The sequence below is a fragment of the Bemisia tabaci genome, chromosome 5 (genome assembly GCF_918797505.1).
Source record: "Bemisia tabaci chromosome 5, PGI_BMITA_v3".
Taxonomy (NCBI): domain Eukaryota; kingdom Metazoa; phylum Arthropoda; class Insecta; order Hemiptera; family Aleyrodidae; genus Bemisia; species Bemisia tabaci.
Genome location: NC_092797.1, coordinates 30359383 through 30378783, shown reverse-complemented (window position 1 = coordinate 30378783; position 19401 = coordinate 30359383). Strand labels below are relative to the sequence as shown.

Here is a 19401-nt window from a genome sequence, read left to right as displayed (position 1 = left end):
TAGGGGAGGGGGAACACCTTGATTGAAAAGGAAAGCAGCAGAGATAGGGCGATTCGGTGAGCCGCCTGTACTGTCCGCCATTGTAAGCGTCACTAGTTCCATAGAGAAAAAAAAGGAGGTGTTTGCATCTTGAGGATTTGTACCCACCTACGTCATCAATGTAAACAAGACGCTCGTTGAGGGTTATGTTGACGCTGTAAAAACGGACCATAATGTCCGATTTTTTTACTTAAATCAACTCTTTATTTAATTTCAAGCACTTTTTATAGAATGACTTTTTCCCTTAAATTACACCATTTCCAAGAAAATCGACAGGATAAAAACGTCGCTGTACCCAATGACGTCATCAAAGCTATAGATACTCTATGAAAAATTCCAAGATGCCCGAAATGCAAACACCTCCTTTTTTTTCTCTATGCACTAGTTCTACCCGATATACTTGGCATTTGTCTACGTCAGTTGTGAAGCGCTCTTTTTAAATGTGTGCATCGTTGGTTAAATCAGAGAGGAGTCGAAATGCGGAAATGTTATTGAAAATAGGACTCCAGAATGATAACTACATAATACATGATAATAATGTCTAAGTTACTATCCTATGCGATAGTACTGTCCATACTTGCAGCTTTATTCAATTACTCAACTGCAGCGGTGGCGCGTGTATGAAGCAAGTGTAAGCGCCCCCCTCCCCCCAAATTTTCCAAGTTATTATTTTGTTTTCCTTTTCCGCAAAAAATTGAATCCGCATGAAACTTCTCCCTTTTTTTAGGGGCAAATCCAAGGATGATAACGAGATCTTCTCCTTCTGGAACCCCATGAATAAAACAAGAAAATGTGATAGTTCACCACGAAAACAGTGTTCTAGCGGAAAATAATATTCAAAGAAAATTTCAGCAGAGAACTACCCTTTCCTCTCTCCCAATTGGGGGAGAATCCCTGGTTCCTTCATCTCAATTCCAACTAACCCCCCCCCCCCCCCCCCCCATCTAAGGTATCATCCACTCCTAAACTTGCTCCATACGTGAATTATTTTCATAATTTTATTCAAGTAATGAAGACGTCTTATTGCTTTTACTTTTATTTTTTTGTTGTTCTTACTTCCACATTCTTCTTCTACCTCTTCACTTCTCTTTCAGAAGAAAATAAAAAAGAAAAAAAAAATAAACAGTTCATTGGAAAACATCATCAGGTAGTAATGGGAGCTTTTATGTTACTGACCATTCACTTATTGGTAAACAGTACATTTTAAGCTGATAGGTATAAGTGAAGAGGCACCCTGATCTACTTCTACTTCATGAATATAATTTTCTTTTTCATATTATTTTTCCAAAAAATTGTAGTTACCTGTGTGCCATGCAAGTTTCCTCTCTGTGAAGAGCAACATTCCTGGAGAAAGTAGGTATGTACTCTACCCTCATAACAGATGTGATTATGTACTTTTATACATATTTTAAGATTTTGAGCTGTCCTCAGGAGGAGAACCTTATCAGTCCAAGAGGGAAAATTTTTTAGTAAAATCATTTCCCTCAAGTGGATAGAAAAATTGTATTTTGAGTTACTGATAGAAAACTATATCCAGCTTTGTTCAGACTTGACAGGTTGCAAACAGTTCAATTGATTTTCAATCCAGTAAAAGACAAGAAATTGCATTATCCCAAATTCAGTACCTACTATTAACATGACAGATTATAATTTTCAATAGCATTTTTGTCAAATAATTATTTTGGAACTTGCCAACGTAATTTACCTATGCATACCTCCAATTTGATTAGACTTTTTGGGTGTTGTCTGTTTCAAAATAGTCAGAGAACAATCCTTTATTTATGTATCAAAGTTTTCATGGAGTAAGCATTTCTTTTCCTCAATTTAGTCACATTTGATGTAAGTTCAACTCTCGGACAGTTTGGGACAAGGATAATGGTGTTAATTCAATACATACTTTTTCAGTAAAATTTCTCGTTGGAAAAATTATAATTCTCACTTACTCAAGTCATCACTCCTAATTAGTCAACCCTCTATAGGAATAATAGCAATTTGCGGCGGATTTGGCGGACTAAATTGATGAAAAATTTGAGTCAAACTATGATATAGATAACCACTAAAAACAACATCTAAAATCAAATGTAAAACTCTGACAGTGTGAAGCTAGATGATTCTCTCTTTTGCCAACCTTGATACATGCAGCTTTGACAAGATAAATAAAAATACTAGACCAAAGTAGTTTTTGTTTTCCTTTTTATTCTGTTAAATAATCAATTAGTTTAACAATTTTTTTAAAACAATAGCATACAAGCATGCTCAGCATTGGCGAAACTTTATAGAAATATCCATAGTTTAATCGACTGAACGCAGGAGGAATAAAGGTGGTTCAGTCATTATAGAGTTTCAGAAAAATCAATTATCATACCTGGGTATCTTGTACTTCACCTAAATTTTTTTTAGATGAATGGAAAAATTCTGAAGTGATGGTTTCAGAATGTTCCTAATCAAAACATATCAACCACAGGAAAGAAAGAAAAAAAAATCAGAAAAAATTGCTTTTTAACAGTTCATTAAAAGAGTGGATCCTCTGAAATCATTTCTTTTTATTCTTAAAGGAAATTTTAGGCTTGGAAACAATAACTGACCCTTTTTTGTTTTTGGGTAAGTAGGGTTTAGAAGTTTTTGTAACCCTTGCTCTTAATTCTTCTTCGATCATTTCATTGAAGTTGTTGGCATTGACACTCTTCTTCTTTTTCTTATCATGGAACTTTTTTTTCGATTTCATTGGTGCGTCTAGAAAAAATAAAACAAACAATTCATTTAATTGCATGTCATAACTTTAGATTAGCATAAAAATCATTTGTAGGCCTTAAAACCTGATTTAAGTAAGTGCAAATTAAAGTACTCTTCTTTCTCGGAACATTTTTCCGTGTATACTTAAGACTGTAAGATTAGCTTCCGACTAAAATTCAAGTGAATGCACACTTTCTAGATTCTTATTCAACCGGCATTGAAAAGATATTAATAAGAGTCAGGAGATCTTATGGACAATTTTTTATTGATGTACATTGAATCCATATTCTATAACTTCAATAAGAGATATGTATAGAAAATAATAATCAAATTGAATAAATACTTTTTCTGGTTTAAGTTCTGGGAATGACAAATTTTAATATGCTCTATCAACCCTGCAAAGAGACGGTTATGATACTGTTTTATCATCACAGCAACATGACTTATGAAACTAATTAGGTAACATCTTTAAGCTACATTGCAGGAATCTTTTTGTGGCATTGTTGTTGGTTATATTTTCCAGCATTGTTGGTCACCAAATTTTGTTAAGATATTTCTTGATATTTCTGGCAATACTGATGAACTTGGATGTGAATATATAGTTGTTTTTCTTGTTAAAGCTACATCAAAACTTGCCGTGATTCGAGACACAGCTTGTCGTATTATTACTTAGTTGCTGTGACAAAATTGCTGCAACATTAGCTTGCAATTGGTAGGTTGATAGTTTGGCTACTATTACAAGCCACCGTCTGACGCAGCACTGTCATATAGTGTCCGAGGCTGTCAGAGGCATCGGTGAATACACAGGATGCTATCACATCCTACAACAGCTGGTGTCTCTGGTGTGTCCCACCCTCTCATCTCCCGTAGGGAATGATGCCAGCAGCAATGAGGATATAGTCTCATGGGCTACGTTCTGGCACCTTTATTATTTTCCTTTACCTATTACCTTGTTTGCTTCATAACATTGCAGAAGCCCCCTTGTTGCTGGAACATTGTACAAGCACTGGTTGCCTTGATGGAAAAAGAAATTCTGCAAAATCTGAGGTCTCAATGTAGTTAATGTAAGAATGTTCATGTCACTTCAGTATCCTGGGAGAAGTTGGCGACAAGAAAAGTACTAGTTTCAGATAGTAACAAAATGAAACTTACGTTTCTTCCCGAGAAGCGCTTTATCTCTTTGTTTCTCTACTTTTCCTTTCACTCGAGGAGGTAAAGAGGCTTTGACTTTCATTTTGGAACCTTGCGGCATTTTATTGATGGGCAAAACAACCAAGATATGAGGAAACTGTTAACAGACAGAAAAAGGAAATTATAGCAACTTAAAAATGCACCAAACGGCTTTAGTAGCAAAATCCTGTTTAAACCTCTCCAAATATAGCAAATTTTTGGGTCGAAAATAATTTCTTAGACTAGTTTTTTTACCTAAAACACAGCGCAAGTATACCCACAGAATAGTGTGGAATAGTCAAACGTGACCAGAATTAAAATCTTAATATAACTCTGCGGAGATTTCCACTCTCCTGATTTGCAAGTTTTTGATGAGAGAATAGATACTATGAGAATGGAATTTATGTTCATAGAGTTTTAATTGAGTATAATCTGTTGTTAGTGACATGACAGAGGTTACAGTAAAGATCTCGAGTGGAGCAAAACCCTTCGTTGTTCCACCTTCACCATGGACACATTCCCTCTTCATGCTATGGGAGACAGGACTGATCCACTTCATGCTGATGAGCAACTAGTCGACGATTCGAAATGCTGAGAGATTGTAATGTTCTTTGACATTTGAAAGGGGATGCAAGCACCCACGTTGTGTGCTGGGCCCCTAGATTCCTTCGTAGGGGCTGTTGTCATTTCCACTCTAATGGTCAAAATCCGCCAGAATTTTTTATTAAATCAAAGCGATTATTGCCCACCATTTGACCGACATCAAAGCAAGGATGAATTGCCATAAATAGAGGAGAGTAACTTCATGCTAATTCCTCAGCCAACTTCCCACATGGCCAAGTGAGGTGGCAAAGTAGGTCTACCTTCCATAAATGATTGACCAAAGGAATAAAATATTTTTACTTACAAGAACGGTGGAAATTATCTACTGAGAGCAGATTGAAACGAATAATTTGCAGGTTATTTAACAATAAATAACTAAAACCTTGACGCAGAAGTCAGCAAAAATAATGCAAGTTGAAAGTTTGTTTACAAGTGCTTATCTACGGGATAAAATCAGTAAGAGGGAACTTCGGATAATGAAAATGGTGCCCTAATGATTTTAGCGGTGTACAACGACAAAAACGACGGACTGAGCTTCGATTGGTTGACAGAAACGCGGCAAACCCAGAACTAGGTACTCCAATACAAAACTAAGAAAATCTTCAAATTTTATTTATTTATTTATTTTTTTTTCTTAATAAAAAGTTGAAATATTTGAGTCCGAAAGGTCTATATTAGTGCTTAAGAGTTTCTTTTTGAGTTTTTTCTTGTTAATTTCTTTTTTATTCCATTATTTTTATTAGAAACCTCGTGATATTTCCGTTTTCGACTGCATAAGTGCATCCCGTTCCAACGTTGATGTATTGTATGTCTAGTCTATCTATCCCTATGATCTATCCTCTATCAATCAAGTTTGGAGGTTAGAGTTCCTTGCTTTCTATGTTTTGGCTTATGTTTGAATTTAAACCGGTATATTCTGCGCTTTTCTAGTCATATTATGTTCGTTTAGTGTTAAAAAAATATCAATAGATTAAACGTGCCGACTCATTTTTGTTTATAGAAGTTTTGAAATCCCGCTTTGCTGCGTGTAAGCCACCAACCATGAAGTCTTGTTCTCTTGCGCATCAAAATCACCGTCTCTCATTTTAAAGCGTTCACTTGCTTTTCACCTTATCAAATTATACAGCGATTATTTTTCCATCATGGTGAAAGATTCCATCGCTACAAAACAAAACAATGGTACCTCAGATATTAAAGTAGAGGTTGTCCATATAAAGTCAGATGTATACCAGGTAAGCTCACATGTCGTCCTAACTGAGCAATTATACAAATACCAACTTACCTATGTGCTTTTCAGTTTCTAATATTTCTAGGTTTTCACTATCCCATGGCCAAACACCTAAAACCTGGAAGCGCAGTTTGTATTGCAAAATCACTGCTAACTTCCTAATACACTTCATGTTTCATTTGTGGAACCATTCAATTTAATTTTCTTATCCACCAGCAGAATAATTTGTGAAAATTTCAAGCAGTCAGCTTGTTTCTTGTGGAAACTCATAAGCAAAATACTCATAAGTATTAGCAAAAGTTTCGAATTTTTCAAGTCTAATGAGTCTTAGTTGTTCTTGAGTCTAACCATCTTCTATACTGAAAGCTCAGAGACCTCCTAATTTTGTGTAACTGGTAACGCTTAGTTTCAGCGTTCTACCAGGCCGATTTTCATGATTTTTGCGGCTATTGATGGGCAACTGTCTCTAGATGAGCGTGCTCTTTTCAGATTTTCAAAATATGATCCAGGTTGTTTCAAATTACGTGTTAAAGTAACGAATTTTCTCATTTAAACAATGTAAATTTATGGTTTTTGTCATAGTTCGTTTGAGCATTCTACTGGGCCGTTTTCCTCGATTTTTGCAGTTATCGATAGGTAATAGGCCCTAGATGAGCCCGCTATAATCAGATTTTGGAAATAGGACCCATGTTTTTTTATAATCAAGTTATAAAAGTGAGCGAATTAACATAATGCTTTGCACCTACTGCTGCCATGCGCAGGCAGAATGTTGCGTAGTGGCTGAGTAGCCTGCGCATCAGCTCTACTTATCAACACAAGATTCGCCCCGGTCACTTTAAGATGAGCGGTAGCCGAGTTGTCTAAGACGTTGGAAGCGCCCACATGTCTTAAGATGAGAGTTCGATTCCTGACTTCTCAGTTACATAATTATGACCTGATTATTCCTTGTTTTATTGCAATATTTTATTAGTCAGTCATTGCAAAACATGTCCTTTTGACTTCAAATTTATTTTTCTTTATTCATTAAAAACAAAAATCATTTCATTCCAAAAGTAAAGTATATCGTAATTTTTAGGGGAAAAATAAAAACAACAGTGTTGGTGCGGAGCGTCTTCAGGGGGCTGGTCCGCGTAGCAGCCAGGGGGCGTAGCTCCCTAGGAAATATAAACCACTGACACATTCTCCTAACACATTCTTCTAACACATTTAGAAGCACTTTATCTCAACAGTATTGAATACCTTCCATATAAATATTATTGACTTTAAAAGAGTACTTACCTCTAATCTCTGTCTAATATGAACATCTCCAATTTATAGTAATCTGTCTTTTATTTCATTATCATTTTTGTAGCAAGCAGTTCAGTTTGAAGAGAGGGAAGCCCTTGAAAGAGATCCAGACAAGGATTTGGTTCTCTGCCTGGACTCCTGTCAAAAATTCCGTGATTTGATGAATGAAATATTTGCTCTAAAATGTGAGCCATCGCAATCAGCTGTAAGAAAGAATTTTTCACTTTTTTGTTTTTGTTTGTTTGTTCGTTTGTTCTTTTTGCTTACTCTGTTCACCTATTTTCAAAAATTGGATCTTGTAAGTAGAGTAGAGAGATTTTTCATTGATTGATTGTGTAATTTTTATCACATTGTTGAAAAAGTACCCGTATCCTAAGCAAGTTCTTTTCTGAGCTTGCTTGAGATCCATTGGCATCATATGACAATGAATCTGGTTTCCTTAAAGCACCCAAATATTCAGCATCTTCAGATTTAGATTTATCAATGAAATTCTACTTCTGTACATTTTTTACTGCTATATGTTGAAGTCTTACGATGAAAATTTAGCTCCTTGTGCTATCCTCCAGCCTGCTTGTTTTAGCAGCAAGTAAGATATGACAATAATGAAACAAAAATAACAGTATAACTAGGCAGCACTTTTTCCTTTCTCATTTTTTTAAATTGAGGTCTCAAGAAAAATTTACAAAATATTTAACATCAAATTGTAAATATTTATATTTGCTCATGAAGAGCAAACAGAGAAAAAAGTGATGCATATACTGTGTTGTATTTTTGTATCTAGGCATTTAAGCACTTTTGAATGTAAGTTCTTTCTCTCTGAATCATTGAAATGAAATGTTCTACCCTTAAGACAAAACTAGCCCAATCAAATGAAACTATAAAGTCCTTGGTACTTACTTTTTTTAACCTTTCCCTCTTTTTCTCTAAGGAGGATTCTAAAGCCCTCATCGAAGAGAAAAAAATAAGCGCAGCACTCCTTTCTGTTAGCTTGAAAAAACTAAACAGACTTGAGAAAATTCGGACAAAAAATCTTCGGGAAGAATTGCATCAGAAGAAACAGCTCGTCGACAGTTACGAATTGCAGCTGCAAAATTTACTGTATGAGTTGATGTATTTGAAGAAAGAAGTAACCAAATGTCTTCAGTTCAAGTAAGATACCTATTGTTTTTCATAGTTGCCATACTATTATTATTAAGCCAACCATACTGAATATTATTTTTCTATCTATCTGAATTAGTTACTGTAAGTAGTTGAATAGTTACGAGACTATCAGACACAGAGGTGTAGAAAATTCTCAATCATGCAACGTTGTGTGCTGGTCTCATGAAATGGGAAACCCCTGCAAAAACAGGAAAAAAATGAACCCCTATAAAAAGGGAATAAAGTGGCAAGCTCCATGCTCATCACAGTGTTTTAGCAGTAAATCCAATCTTTTGGACAGAAGGTTCTTTTTTTTATTATTAGTCTTCAGATGGAAGTGATCACTGAAAAACGGGGGAATTGAAATTGGAGGAAAGCCTGGAACTTGGCCTGGAGGCCGGTACGTCCCACAAAGATGAGGCCAAGAAACTTCAATTTTATGAACAATAAAGCGTCAATATCACAGATTTAGACAGTTATACAACTATGAATTTAGCTTTTGAATATTACCTAATATAAATTGGTTTAACCCATTGAATCTGGTATGCTTTTCAAAATTTTGAAGGGTAGGAAAGGAGATACATATGAAAGGCCAAAGAGGATTCTCTTATTTTGATAATACTTAATGTATTCATTTTCAATATTTGCACTCTACCATGTATCTCATACATTTTCAAAACTGTTTTTTAGATCCAAGGATGAAGACATTGAGCTGATTCCAGTTGAACAGTTTTATGCAGAAGCACCCGACAGCGTCAAAGAGGAGGTAAATTCAGTTGCATGGATTATTGTCATCTGATAGAATAGCACATACGTAAACTAGTTCATACTTTAGATTCAAGTTCACATTAAAATGGTAAAACATTTAAGGTTCTTTGGACGAATTAAACCTCAATAATTTGGGAAGATGTTTAGAGGCAGGATGAAAAAAAGCTTGTTGGGAAGAAATGATCTGACTTCATAGGCAACCATGGAACTTTTCGCTTTTAACAGAGCTTGTGAGTTTTTTGATTGCTTAATTAATGATGCTGCCAGTTCAAAATGACATGAACTTTAAAGAAAAAAATGAAAATTGTAATCCATCTTTCCTAAAGTTAATTTAATCCTGATGCTGATTGTGTCCTTTTCCCTCTTGAGGAAATAAGGAATCCCTTTAGCAGTAGCTCTGTTCTCAACATGTCTGACTTATTTTTTTTAATTAAATGATAATGGTCCATTTTGGTGTTGATAATCTGTCATTGTTAACAGTTTTACTTTTCGAGTAAGTAGTCCTCTTGCTCCTGATGCAAGGTCATTTAGCTAAGCCCCAGTTTGTAAATTGAGTTTTATGTGTTCCTCATGTTTCCTTAATCACTTCATTCAAAGCAAATTTTAATTTCTGCTCTTTACTTCTTGTGAATGTTTCATTTGTTCTGCTCTCATTTTTTGAAAGGACATCACATCCCAAGATCCACACAAATTGCGACTGGCTCGATTACAATGGGAACTTCTTCAGCGACAGCAGCTAGCCACTAAGTGCAAAGAGCTTCAAGAAGAGAAAGAAAGAGTCACTACAGAAATAAAAAGAAAACGATCTCAGCTGGAAAACCTGGCTCCTCTCCTTAAAACTGTGTTAGCTGTGAGTGAATTTAGTTTTTTTTACGGTTTTCTCTTGTATACGCTCTAATTTTTTAATTTTCCGATTTTCTCAGAGTCAATTTTTTGTGCCTCATATAACTTGCGCTGTAAACATACCAGCTCCAGAACTGAATCCAAGGAAAGAAGGGTATAAAACTTGAATTATTTCCTCATGAACTATGGCTGTCAGCAAACAAAGCTGTTCCTCCTACACTTGTACCAGACGTGAAACCAGGAATCAATGAACAGCCTTCAAGCACATATTCATTGCTCGCTCTTTTATATGTTGCCTGAGGCTTGCAGTTGAGTTTGGATTTTTAGGGGAATGAGGATTATGCGGAAGATTAGCTCTGGGGCCCATTTTAAGTAGTAAAAAATATGAAGACTCTCAACCAATGTCTCCTTTTTGGGTCAATCATCGAAAGTATCACTGTATTTTTTTTTTTCAGACTGCCAAGCCTGTTTTAGACAACCTTGGCTTAACTGCAGGACATTCTCTAAATGAACATCCTCTTGCTTCTGTTCTCCCTCATCCATTGTACTTCTTGTATGTTCAGTCAGTTGCGTTGAAAGAAGTAACTGGTAAGCCTTCCTCGAGTTTTTCATTTGAATTTAAATCATTAAAACAAGGGTGCAATGCTCAAATTGTTCCAGTCGAATGACAACACAGTTGTAGTATAATTGTGGGGGCTGAAATGCCTCTTGCAGCAGCATAGCAAACGCTTGAATATGCAAAACTTCAAAGAAAAGGCATTTTTTAGAAAGGCAGGTATTCAGAATAGCGTCATCATAACCATGCAAATTCAGATTGATGCTACCAACTGTTGCTTTATTAAATATTTGCGTTATGAAGTGTGGCTGCCTGATTTATTTAGATGATTAATCCATCTCTTTGTCTTTTCATCAAATACATTACTAAATCAATGAATTTTGAATTGGAGAACCCATGCTGTGTTGTTGGTCACACAATCAGTATATTACAAATCAGTATATCAGTATTACAATCAGTATATCTTTAAATTAGAGAGTGATGGAGCATTGTGCTGATAACTCAATGCAAGTAGTGTGTATCTCAATTGCAATTTATGAAAATCTCCGAATACGTTTTATCTTCAAAGAAAAAAACTTATTCACTTAACTTCAAAACTAATAAATAATTTTTCTTGAAATTTTATTTGATTTTTTCAGAATGAGAGAAAAAAAATCCCCAGAAAATTTAATTACAAACTGTTGGTTAGTCTCCTTTAAGGAAATGTAACATGACTTACTCATAACGCCGCAATCTGAGATTCCCACTTTTCGATTCTAGCCTTCGATATGTTCATGCATTGATATTTTTTGATTTTAACAAAAGTTTGTTGTTTCAATAGGCTCTGTATTTTTTCTTAATTACTGTACTATTTGCCAAGTAAAACTATGTTTGCTCTCAAAACCAACGCACTGAAAGTTACACCAAGGAAAAGAATTAAATTCTAACTTTAAAGTCTCATTTATTGTCCCTTTCAATTCCAGATGAATCAATGGTAGTTTTGATAAATGGTGAAGAAGAAGAAGCTCTCAGGGCAAAAGAATATGTTATCGATAGTCAAATGCTCGAAGACTCTGACTCGGATGCAGAACCTGAGGTTGGTATTTGAAAATTAAGGTTATTCAATTTCTTACCATCTCATGCTAGGGTCTTTACTTTTCAGGAGATTGAATGATCGACTCATGAGCGAAGCTAGTCTCTCATTATTATTATTATTCAGTGAGCCATCCTCATATCTCAGCATTGTTTGTGGTATTCCAGATCTCTACATCTTGCCCCAGCAACTTTTTAGTATTTTGATATGATCAAGAATAATCTAACCTTATCACCGCCATCCTATTAACATTAGCTTACTATTTTAGCTTATCAGGACTTCAAATTCCTAATACTATCATACCGTCACGTTGAGAAAGAACACAGTTTTAGCCGACATATGTAGCCAAATTTCCTTTGATAAATAAGAATGATCAAGGCAAAAGCTGAATAATTTTCTTCATATGTTTCCTTAAATCGTAGTCGTTATCAGATCTAAATTATCAAAAAATTTCAAGATTAAATATTTATAACCCTCCTGAGAAATAAACATTATAGCAGGGGAAATTTGGCAATTCGCGAATGTCTATGCAGCATTTTTCCCTAGCACAGCTGCACATCTAATGCTAAACTTCTCACAAATTTTGTTCCTTTGGGGGTACCTCACTGTACAGGTTTTAGATTTACCAATCTGTGGAACTCTTCATAAATCTTAAGTTTTTATGTTATCAGTTTCAAAAAGAAGAACGGCATAGCTGGAAGGATCCAAAACTGGATAAAAAAGCAGAGCATTTAAAGAAACTGTTGGCTGAGCATCCGCTATCCTTAACCATCAGCATACCCATCAATGGTAAATATGTCTTATAGATGAATCCTCATTTTGAAGCAAGCCACATCTACACGAATAAGACCAAGTGAAGCGTATTAGGTTGAGATTAGTTAGTTTATGATTATTTGGAATCAGGAAGAGAAAATAGGACTCTCTCTATGGTTTATATGAAGATCTGTGCTACAGAAACTTTTGTTATTCCATCTCATTTCCACACTCTTTCAGTGAGCTAGTCCAGTAATTCTTAATGGGTCCCTAGACAAGGTATGAAGTAAAACACAACGCTATGTGCGCTTTCTTCAAAATTCCACAGGGAGAACAAATCACACAACGGGAAGTCTAAAAATCAACACCTGAACAAGGTATAAGTGTTACCTATTTATTAACACCATAATTAAATGGCAAAAATACAAATGATGTTGTTTATATAATGGAACTCTCATTTGACCTGTGTATAAAGACGTTTTAATATCTTATTCAGGAAATGATTTAAAAACTCTCTGTCGTGTGAATTGTTTTCCATGTAAGATTTTGATGAGAAAATGTCTTCTTCTCCTTCAGACCTTGTGTAGTGGCCCATTCTTACGGTTTTGAAAAGTAGAAAGTGCTCTAAGTTCACTCAAATTTTTGTTGGTTTTTTGAACGATATTAACTAACGAAAAATAAGTTCTAAGTCGTGTATATATTTTGCACTTTCAATTAATAGTACCGTGCAAAGGAAGCCAAGACAGCGTCCACAAATATCTCTCCAGCAGTAGCCTCACTTTCGACTGTATGGTGTCTTTGCTGTAAGTTATTTCGTAGGTGCAAATCATATAAGAATTATTAGGTGGGTATTGGACAGGGTTAATTACCATTGATGATATTCTTTTTCCTTTAAAATGAAATTCATTTGTGCTCAGGGTGATGATTGTCATCTTGACTTCTTATTGCAACGAGATGGAGAAATGGTGCTGGGTCTACACCATTTCGCAGGAAAATTTTTTTTCTCTTCCTCCTTATTGCATCAATCTTATGTTCCATTAATGCTCATCCTTTTTTCTCGACAGAAAATGGCTCCAGTATTTCAATGAAATTCAGCTACCTGCTGAATCTTCGAGTTGTTACAGTGAGAATTTCAGTACAGATATCTGAATCTATTCGAGGAATTTCTGCCAGGTAAAACCTTTTTAACAATAACAATCGTTTTATGGTTTATTTATATTGCACCTGTATTAAATGAATCCATAAGTAATTTCTCTCTCATTAACTTTTTTTTAATCCTAGTTATTCTTGCCATCATAACTAATACAGGAACATATTTTACGGAAGTATTGACAGTAGTCTAAAACCCATGATGAAAACTGCCATTGTATTTGCCTGTTCCAACTGTAAAAGCAGAATACTGCGGTGCATGCGATCTTGGATACTTTTCCTCAGAAATGATACATTTGCATTTTAATAGAAGTCAAATCCTGATATTATTAATAGACGTTCTTGTGAGTCCATTGTTTACAAATTGTGTACCAAAATTATCATTGCAATGGGCCTGTCGCAAACTTTTGCCAGAACAAAAATAAGAGTTGTTTCCTATAAATAATGCCTCAAAAATCACAAGGAGCGCATTGGCAAAGTCTGAAATGCACTCATAACTTCACAATCTGCAAAAGAAATTTGCGTTTTTTTTAGTTTCCCACTTTAAAAACGATATTAAGGCACAGGTAAAAATTTTTTAGAGGAGTCGCTCCATCGTCGGCAATATTCATCATGGCCGACATTTTTGCAGTTCTGCGCGTAATTCGAGGAGATTTCAAGGTCAATCAAGGGGCGAGGAAAATATGAACGTAAACATGCCGATTGTTATCTGGTCTTATCCTGGTCAGGTGTTATCTCGCCCCATCACACGTGTTTTGGCGGATTTGCATCGGCCATGATGAATATTGCCGACGATGGAAAGTCTCCTCTAACCAAATGTCAACCTGTGCCGTAGTATTGTTTTTGAAGCCGAAAGCTCAAAAACCCGCAAATTTCTTACGCAGATTGTGAAGTTATGAGTTCATTTCAGACTTTGCCGATGCGCTCATCGTGATTTTTGAGGCATTATCTCTAAGAAACAACTCGTAGTTTCGCTCTAGCAAAAGTTTGCAACAGGCCCACTACAGAAGAGTAATATGTAATTAAAATGAGCATGCGTTGCCCTGCTTCCCTGTGATGATTAAAGTGATCGCAATGTAAAGCATGTTTTAGTGAGAGCCATTATTCATAGTTTCATTATTTTCTCCTTTTTCAGTGCCCTATTAAATCCATTCAATATTCTATCTGCATTGTATCCAGGAGACTATGGAGAAATTAGTCCTAATCCAGCAAATTTTCATCAATTGAAACAGGTGAGATCTTACTTTCAATATTTTTCAACAGTTAGCTCTTTCCTATATTTTTGATATTTTGCTTTTGATCTGATAAAAGTATTCTAGGCATCAGCGGCAATGGAATCACATGCAAAGATGTGCAGTTCTCTTTATTTGCTTCTATCTAGTTTTTTTTTTCTTTCTTTTTTTTACCTCTTGCCGTGAATTGTGTGAGATGTATTAATGAGTCTGATGCATTTCTTTTCCCTTTTTCTTTGCGCACATTCCAGGCTCTCAGAAAATTTGCAGGTGTCCAAAATTTGATGATTTTCATGTTTTAGTGGACACTACTGACTTTATCGCTACTGAGTTAACTGACCACGAGGACATCCTTGGTTTCTAAACAGAACAATTATTGAAGGAGATTTGACAAAATGACCCAATCTGCTGAAGTGCATGTATTTCAATGGGATACGCCGCCTGATGATGTCACAACCACTCCTTTCAAATCAATTGCAAATTGTTTTGCTAGTTCTCCTCTTTTAGTTAAAAATAAAATACAAATGGCGTCTGAAAAATTCTGCTATAATAATAAGTATTTTCATGGGTATTAAATGCCTTATATTTCAGAAGCTCCAGTTTTTACTTTTCTTTTTTCAATTGTACACAGGTAGGTGTTCAATCGTTTGATAGAGAAGCTCTAGGCACTCCATACAACTGGGCTCAGAAAATTGCAGGACTCGATTTTGAGGGCTGCACATCTGTCAATAAAATCGAAGCCAAATGTAGTATTAGTCAAGAGAACCTTCCCTCTGTGATGAAAGCCATTAAACGCAGATTGAAGTCTCGCATCGCTCTATGCAAGCAAATACAAGATTTTGGTGAGTTAGCTTTTCAGTTTTTCTTACACTAGGGGCTACACCCCATGACCGCTTCGCGGCCCAACCTCTTGATGCGCTTTGCGCCTAGGGTGTTATGAGGCACGTTACTCTTATGATTTTGTATTTTAGAGTATGATTTGTTTTCAAGAATACCTCAACTGTAACCCTTGATTCCTCTCAAGGTTCATCACTGTTCCATAATCTTTCTTTACATTATAAAATAAAAAAAGTAACATGTAAAGCTTAAGTAGTTCACTGCCCCTTTGACTCCGTAGCCCATGCTCCACTCTCCGTCCCTCCAACACTCATGCGCAGTCGCCTTTTCCCCTACCCACCTGTCATGCACTTACCAGTAACACTTCTTTTTCTCATACAGAGCCCCTCCAACCCTACTTGGACACTGCCAGCTCTTACTTGTTTCCACTTCCCTGCAGACAGGGAATGCAGTAATGCTAGCATTGCTTCAACCATTTACTTGAAGCAGTCTATATGACTTTGCAACAGTAATATCTCATATGGTCTTTCTTGCTACCTTGCGTTCTCATTCTTAAACATTTACTTTTTGTCCCTCCTTTTCCCTTGTAGGGTTGCCACTATTTTCACATACTTTGAATTTTTTCAAAACCGTTTTTATGATTTTTTTTTTTCCACACAGAAATGAGAGTATAGTTCTAAGGCCTCCCCAATTTCATTCATTTTTTCATCAATTTCACACTTTCATTTATTTTTTGTTTTCTTAATTTATTTAGACATATGATGAAAACAACCAGCATTCTTTATGCTATTGGAAACCCTCCAAACATGAATTTCATCTCTATAACTATAATTAATATGAAGCTATAGTTATATTATTACTTATTTTTACAGAGGTAGGGTGTGTGATGGTTCCACCACCTCTTATGGAACATTTCCCTCCAAAACGACAGTGTGAGTTGACTCAATGGAGGCAAATCGCTTTCTCTGAATATGAGGCCCTCGGCTATACAAAGCATTTTGTTGACAACGCAGTTGTTACCAAGTATGATATCTTCTTCAAAACACTCTTAACCAGGATCAATCCAGGAATAGATGGTAAGCATATTGTCTCTTTTTTTGTCTATGAATGTTGTAGTGTTTTTTAAGTTTCATTCATCCAAGATGCAGATGGAGGATTACCATAACAGTCCAAAAAGCTTTTATTTCATAAAATTCCAAAAAGCTTTTATTTCATAAATTATGGGTTGATTTACAAGCTAAAAAATTGTTAAGAATCCTATCAATTTTCTGGTACTTTTCAATCAAGCATGACGTTGTACTGATTTCCATCAGGACCTGTCCTATGAGGGTTCTATGTCTAATAATTGATGTTCATGTACTTATTGCTGATAATAAGATAACTTTTAAGTCAAATTTCTGTAGGTTTAATCTGATGTTTTGATTTTTTTAGCTGTGCCATAGCACATACCTATTTTACGATGTAAATCATTGATTAATATTGTTGTTTTCTTACCTTCTCACTTTTCAGTCCAACTGTATGTAGCAGTCGCTGTGAGGGCAAATTATCCAGAAGCACCACCTGTCTTTGCCGTTTGCTGCTCTAATGAAAAAAATTTAATACCCGAGGAGATTTATGCCAGAGGGAAAACAGCATTAAATGATGAATGTGTCAGGGTCAGTATTCATCAAATACTAAACATGTATTAAATAATTCCAATGTCTAACTTTACCGATGTTGTTCAACCAATGAGATGAAAACTACAAAATATCTGAGGAGAGTATCTATGCATGCACTCTTATATGCTCAAAAAAAATGTAGGAATAATTTTCTATGAGGAAACATTTTTTTTTATTTACATGTAATCACCAAAATTTGACAATTTGTAATAATTTATTAAATGCTGAACATGAATAAGCATAAAAGAATGGAAAAACTATATCTAAAATGAACTTTGCCCTACTTGTGCTAGGCTAAGGGAACAACTCAAATGATGTATACAATCTCATTCAGAAACACATTTTTTTTGTTACAGAATATGGAAAGAGAAGTGAATTGCCACTGGAATGAAGTTGTGCAAGATCTCAGTGACAGTAATCGTACTGCTGTGTTGTTCACTGCTCAAATGCTGAAACTCATGTCCTGTTTTGATGTTATGATCGATGCACTAGCTCCGTCTGCTTCTGGATCTCGAGAAAAAATGTACATGGAACCATTGAAGTAAGTTCTTTTACACTTTTTTCATTCTAAATTTAAGGATAAAATGTCAAAAATCGAAAAAAGTTTTGTCATTACATTTTCTTTATCGACTGTTGATCGTCAAGGTACATTTCAAGCACCAACCACATCATAAGTTTGAGACACACAACATTCAAAATGATAATTGAACCAATAATATTATCAAAAGGGTGTCACATCATAATGTATTATATTAGCATTAAATTCTTCATTCTTTAACACTTGATTTATTTGACGAAGGCTTAGAATTTGGTTCTCAAAGGTTCAGATCCGTCACAAAGAAGATTATATATTTTAAAAATTATTCAATGTAAGCACCTGTATTTTTATCAGGACATGCATATTTACTTCGGGCTTATTGTAAAGCGTTTTTTGTTTCTTTTTTGTTTCCAGGGGCCGGGATCGTGCTTATCCTCTTCGATATGTTCAAAGGAATGGAGGCATATTCATGCATCGTTAGTTCCTGTTTTTTCCCATCAAATTTGTTTAATGTCAACTGAAATGCACATCAGTTTAAAACCCTTACTTTTCTAGATGATCTATTCTTTCTTTTCACAAAAAATATTTCTGCAAGTTTTTACACCCCTTTATTATTAAATGTTGTATGTATGTATTATATTTTTTAAGAAAGTAATAAAACTTTGACATGATCTTCTTAAAATATATAAGATTAAAATGTTTTCATTTTCTAGTTATTTAACCCACATAACCCCCAGTCTGTGTAAAAATTTTAATTAGCAGTACTAAAGAAAATATAGAGATGATACGTCAGTAGATTGTGCCAACATGGAATGAAAATGAAATCTGATATAAACCAACAATTTATTTTTTATTTTTGGAGGTTAGAATTAACTTTTTAAAGTATGGAAGTTTCAAGTCATGGATGCTCATTAACACACTTTTGATTTAAATAATCAAAAGCAATAAATACAAGTTTCGAACTATAGACAGAGAGACAAAGGAAAGCACAACTGCAGGTTACATAAATATAATGATTAAATAATAGTAATAACTCAATTTTTCGACAACAAGTATATCTATATAGATTCATTTTCGTTTTAAAAAGGTACAATAGTTTTGTGTTCTGACCTGGTGCAAGGTGCTGTACCTCTTTTCACCTCACACTATGACAATGCCTGAAGCAACAGCAACTGCAGCACATCCAACTTAAACTTTTTTGAGACAGAAACTAAAACCGAACGGAAAACTATTGATTCAAACTCAACCACTTACTTAACATACGTATTTTCTCATGAAGCGCGGTGTAAATTGTATCAAAAATAAAAGTATAGCCTGAAAAAAATAATTGCTGGAGAACATAGCCTGCCATTAAACATGAGATTTAGGCTAGAAGTTCGCCGGGAGGAATACAGACGAGAAATAATTCAATTTGCTCAAATTGGCAGTTCAAAAACGAATGATTTTTTATTAACAGTAGTTTCATGGTATTGAGGTATTATTGCTGACTCGCAGAAAAATTAAAGAAGTCGCAGAACCCTGAGAAGTTATTAAAAGAATCAAAAGCTTAAAATTTAAAAAAATTACTAATATATTATTTTCGTGCACTTCAAAATCTTTAAAATAGGATGCGTTTCGTCCGTGCAGGACGGACATCAGACTGATTCACCCCGGAAAAAATGCATCCAATTTCAAGGATTTTGACATGCACGCAAATGTGCATTTAACCTTTCTAAATTTGAACAAAGTTTGTGTTTTCTAATCATTTTATTCGTTTAATGAAAATTTTACAGCCTTGTTCAATGAGAAATTTTTT

At 35.0% G+C, this 19401-nt stretch overlaps 1 protein-coding gene across 1 annotated transcript; it reads left to right on the top strand.

Moving 5' to 3' along the window:
• Nucleotides 1-5387: 5387 nt before the first annotated feature.
• On the top strand, nt 5388-18307 carry thoc5 (THO complex subunit 5). The gene is made up of 15 exons (XM_072300539.1): nt 5388-5777; nt 7125-7265; nt 7989-8209; nt 8891-8966; nt 9633-9818; nt 10267-10399; nt 11330-11442; nt 12111-12228; nt 13257-13365; nt 14477-14573; nt 15205-15415; nt 16283-16486; nt 16920-17065; nt 17425-17609; nt 18021-18307. The coding sequence occupies exons 1-15, from the start codon at nt 5688-5690 to the stop codon at nt 18085-18087; spliced, it is 2097 nt and encodes a 698-aa protein (XP_072156640.1). The 5' UTR covers nt 5388-5687; the 3' UTR covers nt 18088-18307.
• Nucleotides 18308-19401: the final 1094 nt, after the last annotated feature.

What these genes read in the sequence shown, in the direction of transcription:
- thoc5 (XM_072300539.1), top strand. Translation starts at nt 5,688, where the DNA reads ATGGTGAAAGATTCCATCGCTACAAAACAAAACAATGGTACCTCAGAT. An exon ending in CATCAGCATACCCATCAATG is followed by an intron (nt 12,229 to 13,256) that starts GTAAATATGTCT and finishes TTTTCTCGACAG; the next exon opens with AAAATGGCTCCAGTATTTCA. An exon ending in ATTCGAGGAATTTCTGCCAG is followed by an intron (nt 13,366 to 14,476) that starts GTAAAACCTTTT and finishes CTCCTTTTTCAG; the next exon opens with TGCCCTATTAAATCCATTCA.